The 12768-nt window shown below is 44.9% G+C and overlaps 1 protein-coding gene across 3 annotated transcripts in view; it reads right to left on the reverse strand.

Moving 5' to 3' along the window:
• LARS2 (leucyl-tRNA synthetase 2, mitochondrial) overlaps positions 1-12768 on the reverse strand; it is a 268263-nt gene that overhangs the window by 79955 nt on the left and 175540 nt on the right. For all 3 annotated transcript variants that reach the window (XM_007168883.2, XM_057554822.1, XM_007168882.2), the window contains one exon: positions 6780-6923. In XM_007168883.2, coding sequence (XP_007168945.1) covers positions 6780-6923 — 144 coding nt within the window. The remainder of the gene's footprint in view (positions 1-6779; positions 6924-12768) is intronic.

The raw sequence follows: 12768 nt of genomic DNA on the forward strand, positions 1-12768 counted from the left end.
CTGTCTTCAGTTCCCTGATGGGAGGGACAGGGTGTGGGCACGAACTCAGGGGTGAGGAAATAAGGCGGCCCTAGAGACCTGACCTAATAGAGGCCACATACAGATGTGATCAGGCATTGATGGGGGACATTCCCGAGACAGGTAGGAAGGCACTGCATTTAGGGGACAGGAAATCTCATTGCCTGTTCTGTCATGAAATACCATGGTTTCCAAATCCAGAGCTGGAACCCAGCCCTGCACCAAATCTGATGAGCTCTTCCAGGCAGAAGTTATCCCTAAGGCCTGCTCAGAGCCAGCCGGCGGCCTTCTCCCAGCAGTCTCACCTTCAGCCCCAGCTGACATTAAGGAGCCTGTCTCCTTGGCTGGGGCTGTGGGCCGGGATGGAGGCTGGCGTAAAAGTCTCCTGATACACCCCAGGCAGCCTCTCGCTCGCCTGCAAAGTGCCGGGGACTGTCAGCCTCAAATCATCTACTTTCCTTTCGCCTCTGTCCCCCTCCCACCCCCGCCCCCAGAAGGACTTCACTGCGCCCCTTGGCACAAGCCAACGATCACCCTGAGGAGGACCGAGAGGATAGGACGGAAAGTGAAGAGTAGCGTTCGGCTCATGGTTTAGAAGAGAAAGGATCCTGGAGAGGCAGGTTAAACAGAGAACAGCAGGAAGTATTATGTAAGAAGGAGCAGAATTTAACAATTAATTAGCTCTGTGAGACAGGGAGTCAAAACCAGATCCTGGGGATGGGAGCAGACTCTGCTGCTTCCAAAAGAAGACACAGCCGGGGCCTGGGGGAGAACTCGGGCAGGAAGCTGGCTCCGAGGCTGCGTCTGAGCGCTGGTCTGAGTCCCGGGGTCCAGAGCCATATGGGCTCTGCCCCCCTACCACGCAGGAGCTGATAAACTGCTTTTTACAAGGAGGGAGGAATAAGGCCACCCTCAGCCCTGACTGGCCACAGAGGGGCACGGTGGGGGTGAACGCAATAACAGCTTTAAAGCCACTGGTCTTAACCCTAACCCTCACAGTAGATACACCTCAGCATCAGCGTTGTTAAATCTGGCCCTGGTCTCGATCCTCACGGCTTTTTATCCCAACCGCCCTGCAGAGAAGCTGATAGTTCGTTAAACGTTTCTCACTTGCTCCTCTTGGTTCTCAGAAACTTTGCTTCCTCTGCCAACATCTAATCTGTGCACACGCCCACCGTGTGAAGGGCCAGGCTGAACACACAGCAGGCGACACTGGGGCCAAGGGTCTTTTTGGGGGGACAAGGTGGGGTCAAGTCGCCAAACCTCACTGATCAATCCCTTTGCAAAGTTTTCTGAGGGCACAGGAGGACTTGGATGCCATTACAAGGAGGCGCTTCCTGGCACTATCTCTGTTCTGGGGCTGGGAGAGGACCTGAGGGTAGAAGCAGAAAGCCAGGTGACAGCCCACTTTCCAGGAGACGGCCAAATGCTTTCACAGGGAACTCAAGGCCTCAGGATTAGAACAAGGGTGCCCAAGGGTCCCCATTTCAGAGTGCAGGGGACTCTTAAGCAGCCAGGGGCACCCAGGGGACTAGACCCTTATACCGCTGCTCCTCCGGGGCTGTCCTTCGGCTCCAGCCTCCTCCTCCACCTCCCCAAAGAGCTCCTGTCATAAGCCTCATTCCCTTCCCTCACCTCCTTGGCTCTCCAACTCCAGAGTTTCACTCTTTGCAGTGTCCAACAAGACCAGTGCGTTCTGGTAAAGGCATCTCTACTTTACCCACAAGTGCAACATGAAACCAAGATGAGAGGCACAGAGGGCGCAGGGAAATGGGTGGCTTATTACCTCCCATCCTCCCTGATTTCATAAGGGCTCACTGTTGCCCATCTGCTTCTTGCCAGCAGAAATTCTACTTGGAAATACTTGTGAAGCGTGAAGTTTCCTGCATGTCTGGGAGGCAACAGAACGCTCCGTTACAGACATTCTGCACTTCCCATCTTTCATCACCATCTTGTGATACCTCCTCAGACCACTGGGTAGAGCTGGGGCTTTTCCTCGCCTCCCCTGCACTCTCCTGCAATGTGATGTTGATCCCAAGGGCTGTGACCTCTCATGTCTGCGAATGTCTCCTGCACTAGCCTCCAAGTTCCCAAAGAGCAGGGACCTCAGCTTTTCTCACCTGTATTCTTAGCACCTAGGCAAGAATACAGCTGGGGAGAGAAAGAATGAATTCAGGCTACCTGAGAAGTGGCACAGACTGCCAGTTAAGAGCTCAAGCACCTGGATTTGAATCTCAGCACTGTTACTTATGGCCAGTGTGAGCCTCAGTTTCCTCATCAGTAAAACAGGGATAACAGGCGTATCTACCCTCCAAAGAATAATGTGAAGGTTCAGTAAGATGGTGTAAGTAAAAGCCTGAGAACTGATCAGATCAGGGGCAAGCAGATAGGAAGTGGGAGGTGATCACAGACTTGGTTCACATTCTAGCAGTTGCTGGGTAACTCCTGGAAACTTAGAAAACATAAGCACCAATTTGGTGTGGGCACTGACTAAGCACCATCAGGGCATGATTATGTCCATCTTAACGCCAAAGAGAAGTCCATGTATAGTGTCCCAGCAGCTGAGGGCCTGTGAGAAGTCAGCCTCTGGGGGAAGCCGCACAGAAAACGAAACCACAGATCTATCAGAAAAGTTCAAACGGGAAGCTGTCTATTTGTCTCGCCTTCCAATTGTCACCCTGTTGTCAGGAGCTGAAGTGTTCGTTCTACCCGGCTCTGAATCCCTCTTGCTTTCTGTATGTAAGTCTCCAATCCGCCCTCCTCCCCTTGCTCTCACCTCGTGGTGCTGCCCACAAGAATCCTCCCACACATCTCTGCCAAGACTAATTCATTTTCTTCAGATACTCCTACTGCCAGTTTTCTTTTTCACAGAACGAGTGGCTGAAATCACTTTTAATGTTTCATAAAGCAAAGCAAACAATCCTAGGAAGACTGGGTGGGGGGTAAAGGGAGGAAAATCAAATATGTCACAGAACAGCCTTAATAAAGGATTTTTATATTTCAGGGTTCCCTGTAATTTTTACATCAGGCATCGTCTTTATAATTTGGAAGTCAAGTGAATGAAAGGAGGGCTCCTTCACAGCCATGCTCCCAAGCAGACCACCAGCTGTACATCACAGAGGCAGCCCTCAGAGCTGCAAAACTAGATGTAAATACAGAGCTCTAAAGATAACTGTGGCAGGCACAGCTCACCGGCCATCCCGGCACCCATTCCCCATCCCCTACCCCCAACCATCTTGACTATAGAAGCTAAAAAGCCTGAGCCTGCTTTCCTAGTCTTCCTTGAAGCTGGGTGTAGTCACATGACACAACCGGGGCTAACAGAACATCAGTGGAAATTGGCTGTGGGTTTGTGGGAAAGTTCTTGCATTCTAGTCACTCACACTGCCTCTTTTGCTTCTTTCTGTCTTGAATGGAAGCGTGATGTCTGATCTACAGCAGCCATCTTGCAACCATGAGTGATAGGCAGGAAGGAAAGGTCATGAGAATCACAGAAATGCCAACTCAGAGCCCTCTCCCAGTTTGGTCTCAGCAACTGGGACTTCTTGTGTGGGAAGTAATCGCCCATCTGTTAAGCTACTGTAACTTGGGTTTTTATTTACTTGCAGCTAAAAGCATTGTTGACTCAATATCTCATCCTTATCTAAATAGGACCTCATCACTAACTCAACACTATTACTGTCATATCAGGTTTTAAAGTAGATGTCCTATCTCATTTGATCTTCTTTGAAGTTTTGGACCCATTTATCCAAGCATCATTTATTTCTACATCTCTACTCAAATGACTCATGGCCACTGCAAACTCAAAAGGGTCAGGACTATATCTCTTCCAGGACTCCCTATACCCAGTGAGTAGCTTAATCATTCACTTCATGTCCAAGTCAGGGTCTTTCTTGATGACATCATCTCCTACACACTCTCATTCATTATCACCAAGTTCTATAGATTTCACCATCTGAATATTTTTCTAACCTACCCATCTCTTTCCACTACCATCTAAGTCTAAGTTATGCATGCCTGGACCATTGCAATAACCTCCTAACTAGTCTCTCTGCACCCACACTTGCCCTTTCCACAGTGAATTTATAAAAGCACAAATCTGACCATGTCATTCCCTTCCTTAGAATCCTTTAATGGCTTCTCAGGGCCCCCATGATAAAGTACATATTTCTTAAGACCTAAAAGGCCTTGGCTGATCTGTCCCCTAACCACCTATTCAGGTTCTCCAGCCCTATCTTGAGTTTCTCCTCTTGGCTCTCTTAGTTTCAGGTATACCGTCATTATTTCAGCTTCTCAAACTTGTCATATCCGTTTCTGTTTTAGGGCTACCACTTGTTATGTTCTCTATGTGGGGGAACGGGGGTTCCCCTATAGCTTTATGGCCTACTTAACCCTTACTCATCCCTCTGCAGCTCAAACAATAAATTTTCCATTTTAGAAGTTGCACTTTTCTGTTCTAGATTTCCAGTTTTTTTAAAAAAAAAAGTTTCCATTTCTCTTCAGAGATTCCCCTGTCCACTCATTATGACCATCTTTTCCTTTAAGTTCCATTATCTCAGTATCTATTTCTATTGGGCTGACTCCATTCCCGCCCCCCCTTTATTATGAGTCACAATTTCCTGATTCTTTGCAAGTCTAGTAATTTTTTTTATTATATGTTAGACATTGCAGATGAAACCAACCTTGCAGAAAGTCTGGATTATGTTGTTTCCTTTTAAAGGTGTTGAGTTTTGTTCTGAAAGTTCCTTTTGAAACTGTCAGGCTTACTTTTATTTTTAATTAAGGTGAGTCTATTTTAATTTTGTCCTTGGTCCTAGGGTGTCATCCATACTTGTAATATATAGTCTTTCTGAGGTCTCAACTGCGTACTTTTGGCTGAGCCATAACTCCAAGGTTTCAGAGCACTGTGCAGCCCCCTGGTATCTCTGTTCTCCTCTCAATCTCATAGTAACCATTTTCTATTAGGCCTTATGAAGTCTTGCTTTGTGCATGTGCAGCCCTCAGCCAAGGACCTGCAGTGAACATGGATTTCTGCCCACCCCTACCTCCCATGCCACCCCCTCTTCTCCTGATTTTCAGGGCAAACCAAGTGTTGACCTCCAAAGTCAGCTTTTTCAATAATTCTTCACTGGAGTTCAGAAAGAACCATGCAAGTCACCATGGTAACTAACCATTTCTGCTGAAGAGCTGAAAATTCACGGCTGACAGTTTAAAGAATAATGCCACTCAGTTAGGTTATTACATTTCCAATTAGAGGCAGAGGACAATTAGGTGGCCTTTCCACCAGTGCCTATTACAGAGTCATCTGACAGGTCCTCGAGGTGACCTGGCATGCCTCCCAGTAATGCAGTCGACCCCAACTGTCAGCACCTAGGGGCTCTTACTGCCTGGGATGTTATAGAAAGCAATGTCCTCAGCTTTCTTCTTCTTATTCAGTCTCTCAATACTACTAGTGTGCTTAAAAGGAGTAAGGCATTATGTTAACAAGTTCTAATTAGTAGTTTTCCAAATCCATATGCTACATTCTGAATAAATTAAAAAGGGAAAACAGTCTCATTTAAGACATGTCTTTTGAGTGAGAGAACTAGAGGTCATATAACCATATGGCATTGGTATGGTGAGCTGGTGTACTACAGTTCTAATTCAGCAAAGTTTTGTAGTGATCAGAGGTTATTTATAACTTGTGCTTTCTTTGCATATAAGAAGTGCAGTATTTGATCTGACCCAAAGTCCATTTCAGTCCAGTACCCTCGCTGTGATGGAGCAACCCATGGGCTACTATGGAAAGGTACAACTATCCTTTTTATGGTGACTACCCCAGGGTAAGAACTACCATGACATACCATCAGTAGCCCTTCATGATGCCTTTACCTTTTCAGATCCTGCTTACTTCCTGTCTTATGCTAATACAGAGATTATCAAATTGCCATGGAAAATGCCCCTGATTTGCTCTAACCACTTTATTCTGGAGTTTCAGGGAGTGATCACTCAATTCCATATCCTGAAACATGGTAGGCTCAAAGAGTACCTTGCACAGAATGGTTCTGGCATACCCAGAACAAGTTATTTTGCCCAGGCTATTGGTGATTTAGTAAGCAAGCTCCCCCTTTCAATGGTTGGGTTTGCCTTGAATTCCTGAAAACATAAAAAGCCAGAGGCACCTTAAAGACCACTTGGTCACACTCTCTCCTTTTATTGATGAGGAAACTGAGGTGCAGGGACTTGCATCAGTTTACACTATTAATCAGAGACACAACAAGAGTTGAAGTCCAAAGCTTTGGTTCCTGGCTTAGTTCACTTTCACCCTGGCCTTCCCTCATGGAGACTGGCCATCTCTTCACTCCTTTTAGATGGTCTTCTCTGGACCCTCTGAAATGTCATTCTGTCTTTCTGGGGGTCTTACTAGAACTGCACAGGTGAAGATACTTTCTTCCTTTCTGGCTTTATTGTTGATATAATTGCAGATGAAGATGAATGTTTTTTGGCCTCTATGGCAGTACAATGATTTGTTGAAAGGTCAGAAAACAATGGCCTACAATGACCTCCAGGTGCTATTCTTGATTTCCAACTGAAAGACCCAAATCCATCACCCTCTACGTGAGTGACCCTGAGGTTCATGTGCTTCCTGTCTGCACACCCATGGCTCTAACAGCTCTAACTAGAGTTCACCCCCAACAGTGAGGCTCTCCAATACCGAGAAGACCTTGGTGTTGCCTGCCAACACGTACGCATTACTGGGGAGCCTCCAGGCTGACACTCACCTTTGCATAAGCGGTTGTCTTAATAAACCACTGTCTGAGGTACTTCTGTTCCACCTTTGCTCCAGAACGCCACGAACAGCCATGTTCATCCACCTGCTCATTGGCAAGCACTGTTTGATCCACTGGGTCCCAGTTAACCAAGGCCTGTTATAATTCGTGAAACAAAATGATGCAATCTGGTAAGTATACTGAATAGGATCATATTGAGGTTCCTTACATGTGAGAGGGTCTGCAAAGGCAGTATCTCTGCTCTGAGACTTGAGGGCATCTCCTTGGAGCATCACTTGGCAAGGAAGCCACTAGCAAGCTGTAAAAAAAGAATGTGAACTGCCTCTGTGCTTTCATTTTATTAGAATAGGCTTGGGAAGGGAGGCTCTAAGTATGTGTCTTCAAGTTTGGAATCTGCTTGTATGAAAGGATGGACTTGCAGATTGGAAATTTTAGTAAACAGATGAAAAGAAGAAAAAATGGTACCTAGACCTTAGCAGAATTGGGTTATTTTAGGGGAAAGAATGTATTTATTTTCATGTAAATAGCTAACACTTACCGAGAGATTACCATGTGCCAGATGCTGTGCTAAGTGCCTTCCTAAGGTTGGCTCTTCTAATCCTCACAACAACATTTTGAGGTATGAATATTATTATCCCCATATTGCAGAGGAGGAAGTTAAGGAACAGAGAGATTAAATAACTTGCCTAAGGTCACACAGTAAGTAAGTGGCGGAGATAGCAAGGTAGGAACTCAGGTCTCTAGGAACTGTAAACATTTTTGCAATTTTTTAAAACTTCTGTTTAAATTAAGGTACAACATACATAGAGTAATGTGGGTAAATCTTAAGTGTACAGCTCAATCAATTTCTACCATCACTCATACCAAGACATAGAACATTCCCAGCAACCCAGAAAATTCTGTCGTGCCTTCTCCCAATCAACATCTGCCCCCCCAAAAGGTAACAATATTCTGAGATCTATCTCCATAGATTTCTTTGGCTGATAGAACCTGTAGTCTTAACCATGATGAAGTTTCTCTCCATAGAGTTCTAATTCGTTTCTATTTTCATTTAAAATACCTCTGCCATCTACATCCACTCCTTTATGACATTTAGGTACAACTGAGTACAAAGAAGGCAATGAGTACAGAGACATGTTTAGGCAGTAAAATACACATTGTTTTTTAAGATTTTAATAAGCAATTTTAATAAGAGATTGTGCTGAATGTTGCCAATTTGCCCGTCCAAATCCTCTTTCTACCCTGTTCTGTACCCCAGGAAGCTGTCCCCTGTGCCTACATTAACCAGGACCCTTGCCCTCTGGCTGGCCAATGAGAGGCACCCTGGCTTCCTCCCAGCTGGGCCACGGCCCCCGTTGGGTGGGCCTCTCCTACTGCTCCAGCTACTGCTCTCCCAGTTGCAGTAACGGCTCCCGATGTCGCCCCTGCCGCCTGGGGTGGGCAAAAGCTTCCTTCTGTTCCCAGTGCCAGGTGCTTGACCATCCCTTGTGGGTTTCCCTGAACTCTGCACAGAAAGTCTTTTTTCTTTTTCTTTTTTTTTGATGTGGACCATTTTTTTTTTTAAGTCTTTATTGAATTTGTTACAATATTGCTTCTGTTTTATGTTCTGGTTATTTGGCCGCGAGCCATGTGGGATCTTAGCTCCCCGACCAGGGATCGAACCTGCACCCCCTGCACTGGAAGGCAAAGTCTTAACCACTGGACCGCCAGGGAAGTCCCAGAGACAGTATTTTCATTACATTTTCTTCAATGACTGCTTTCGGGTAGGCCCTCTTTTTCCTGCTGGGACCCTGACTGATTCAGAGACATACCTAAAAATTACATAAAAAGTAGGAGTGGAGGAGAGACTAACCCATCTATGGGTTGTGATTTTACAACTAAAAAGTAGTACATCCACTGAAAAACTTAAGCCTGTGAAGCCTAGAGTCGGAATGGGAAAGACATGCATTGAATGATTTTCTCCCCTGATTCTAGGGCCCCCCAAATCCTTGAATCCATAAATAGAGATAGACAAAATATAGGACAAATTACCTTAGACCTAAAAACTTGAGGTGAATAAACCAAGGGTGACTTACTTATCTATTATCATTGCCCATATTAGGGGTTAGGGGGAAGGACACCACTTAAAAGATAAAAAGAAAGAGCCAAGTATTGTTTAGTAACAAGGACAGCTCCTTCAAAGGCACCCCGCCCCCCCAAAAAACCCCATATACAACTAAAATGGTATAAAGTATGAAAGGGAGGGAAAAAAGCCCTATATGCCTTCACCTCTGTCTCCTGCCCCCTGCAGGTGACACGGAGAAGCAAACACTCAGCATTGCAGATTGCAAAAACAAATAGGACTTTATTTTCTTATCAACATTCCCACATGGCCTGGCATCTCTCAGACTCCGAGTTACAAAATGCAATAAAACCCTGGTAATGAACGAAAGACAAATAAAAGCAAAACACAAAAGCAATCTTTCCCGGATGAAAGTCTTGGGGGTGGGGGAGATGAGGAAAAACACAAAAGGAAAGTCTCAAATCAAAGATGCATCCTTGTGAGAACCCACTCTCTTTTCTTCCCAGGACTGCGATCCACCTCAAGCACAGAGTTTCAGGGTTTAGACTCAGCCTTTCTGCTGGCGGTAAACCCATGGGTGGTCAAAATGTAGGGCCTGTGGGGTCCAGGGTGCACAGCACCTGTGGCCTCTTGAAGTCCTGGAGTTGCTTCCCAAATACCTTTCTCTGGGTCTCCTCTCTTATGTAATGGTCTCTATCCTACAGCTTCCCCTCAAGCCACAATCTGTCTTCTCTCATCTGGCATTCTTGGGTTTTCACATTTTGAACACTTACTTTGATAGATGCCCTGATTTTTAAGCAAGCACAGTCTTGCTACATAGAATATAGTTTCTGGACAACTTCACTGACTGTAGTCACTACGGTGGTTGATTATGGTCTCCATCACCTCCTGAAGCCAACTCCATGCTCCTTATAGTTAACTAGTCTTATTAGTAAAATACAGCCTATCTCTGTATTTTGAAATCAACTTTAAATCAATACTGAAATCATTAAAACACCTGCAGAAACACTGGACTCTAGTCGATTTTGCCCACTGCTTCCCTCACATAAGTTATCTGGCAACACCACAGAATGAGCCATCCCAAATAAGAGAACTTCCCCAGTTGATCAAGGGTTAAACACTAAGATTAACATTTTTTTTTGTTTGAGTGATTTGTGGGAAACTTTCAGAAAGCATTTTAGAAATGCACATCACAACACGATTCTAAACAAGAATCGGCCATGTTCACAGGGTCAGTTTTGCACAGTGACTGTGGGTGCTGCATCATTTTTGCCTCCTCCCCCTCCCCTTCTTGGCTGTTAGGCTCTTGGAGGTGTGGGTGACTATGGGGTCCATTGGGGATTCTCAAGGCAATTTCATCCTGATTTTGACTTTATCAGTGCTCCTCTCTGCGACACAGCAGCTGTGGTGCCTATTGCCCAGCAGGCTTCCTATTCCAAACCTCATCCTTTCTCATCTCATCCTCCTCTTCCCCTGGATCCTCCTTCCCCTTGCCTCCCTGGCCCTCACCCATTTCACAGGGTGCCAGTCCCAACTAGAGCACATCCTCCATTAGTATGTTTTTGTCTCCTGGCCAAGGCATCACTCTTCAGGCCTTTGGCTGCTCTCCATCATTTCCCTTGCTTCTTTCTCCTCAAGCTCTGCTTTTATATGACTGAAGACGGTTTTTTGAGTATCCTGTCATGTAGCTTCACGTTCCAGAAGGCTGGTAAAATATATGTTTTAGGGTATTGATTTTCTCAGGGTCTATTAGCTTTTTTCTCCACAAAAGCGTGTTTAATTAAGGAGCACCATATAGATCTTATTAAAGGATCTAATTCTCAAAATTGATTTTGCCCCACTCCATCTAGAATGGGCCTGAATTTGGACTCAGTCCAGAATGGGGGGTGGAAGGTTCCCAAAGCCAGTTTATTTGTTACTTGCCACCACCTTCCAAAGCCACCAGGGGGCAGACTGAGAGAGGCTGCCTGCCTGTGCACCATGTTTCTTTTTTTTTTTATTTATTTATTTATTTATTTATTTATTTATTTTTGGCTGTGTTGGGTCTTCGTCTCTGTGCAAGGGCTTTCTCCAGTTGCGGCAAGCGGGGGCCACTCTTCATCGCGGTGCGCGGGCCTTCTCACTATCGCGGCCTCTCTTGTTGCGGAGCACAAGCTCCAGATGCGCAGGCTCAGTAGTTGTGGCTCACGGGCCCAGTTGCTCCTTGGCATGTGGGATCTTCCCAGACCAGGGCTCGAACCCGTGTCCCCTGCATTAGCAGGCAGATTCTCAACCACTGCGCCACCAGGGAAGCCCATGCACCATGTTTCTTTAAGTAGCTTAGGTGGGTGAATTAGCACAATAAGCAGCTGCCGCTGGAATCATGAAGACAACCAAAGACAAACTCATAAATTAGGTGGCACTCCACAGGTCTCTAGAATGTCCAAGTGGAACACAGCATCATTCTCTCTACTAGCTACATCCACAGAATAATTTTTTTTTAAACCAGAGACGTGAAATTAATGTTCTCCCAAGAAGAGGTCTCTATATTCATATTTTTGGCTGAAAATATTTTGTTCTGTGAGAGCAAGAAGAGATTCCCTTTTGCACGGAAAATAAACATTCTGATGGACAGTGCTTGTCAAGAACAAGATTTAAAGACTCCGGTTCTGTTTTGTAATGCTCTGCTAAAATACTTTCCCTAAATGTCCATTTATACAGCTTGTAGCAGAACTGAATTTAAGAATTAAGGCTATCTTCTTTTAAAAAAAGTAAGTTATGACAATGCCATTAGAGGAAAAGTATTAATATGTGAGTTATTTTTTGCCAAATATGCTTTACAAAGTATGCTATATGCAGTCTTTCTAAAGTAAATTAACTTTCTAATGTTAATTTCAAGTTTATATTTTGAAATAAACCCCAGGAATAGAATGTTAACTGATATCGATATGTTTTATTTTTATTTATTAATTTAAAAAATTTGTTAATTAATTAATTAATTTTTAGCTGTGTTGGGTCTTAGTTGCCGCACGCGGCATCTTTTGTTGCAGCGCACAGGCTCTTCGTTGTGGCGCACAAGCTCTCTAGTTGTGGCGCGCGGGGCTTAGTTGCCCCGCGGTGTGTAGGATCTTAGTTCCCAGAGCAGGGATCAAACCTGCGTCCCCTGCATTGGAAGGAGGATTTTTAACCACTGAACCACCAGGGAAGTCCCAATATGTTTTATGTTTTAAAGCCAATTTGAAAATGGCTATCCAATAAAAGGAGATCTACCTGGAAAAAATACTTTGGATTAGAGCTAACTCTGATCTTCAAACAATGTACCAATTGTGCACGTTTGCATTCTACTTATGATTTTTTTTCTTAAGATCATGTCATTTAATAGTGACTTTTAAACATTAATACACCAAAAACATTTAAGTCAATGTTAGCAAGTTTTAGTTAGCAATAAGAACATTATCTTTCTAAATGAAAATCCATGAAATAATCTACATTGTTTTTCTGTGATACCTTCCCATGGACAGCCTGCCTTAGAATTAGCCAGGAAGCTTCAGGATTTTTTTTTTTTTTTTTTTTTTGGCTGCATTGGGTCTTCATTGCTGCATGCGGGCTTTCTCTAGTTGTGGTGAGCGGGGGCTACTCTTCATTGCAGTGCGCGGGCTTCTCACTGCGGTGGCTTCTCTTGTTGTGGAGCATGGGCTCTAGGCACGCAGGCTTCAGTAGTTGTGGCACACGGGCTCAGTAGTTGTGGCTCACAAGTTCTAGAGGGCAGGCTCAGTAGTTGTGGTGCACAGGCCTAATTGCTCCAAGGCATGTGGGATCTTCCCAGACCAGGGCTCGAACCTGTGTCCCCTGCATTGGCAGGTGGATTCTTAACCACTGCACCACCAGGGAAGCCCCTTCAGGATTTTTTTAACTTTCTATTTTTCCAATTTAAATATC

Source organism: Balaenoptera acutorostrata, chromosome 10, assembly GCF_949987535.1.
Source record: "Balaenoptera acutorostrata chromosome 10, mBalAcu1.1, whole genome shotgun sequence".
Taxonomy (NCBI): Eukaryota; Metazoa; Chordata; class Mammalia; order Artiodactyla; family Balaenopteridae; genus Balaenoptera; species Balaenoptera acutorostrata.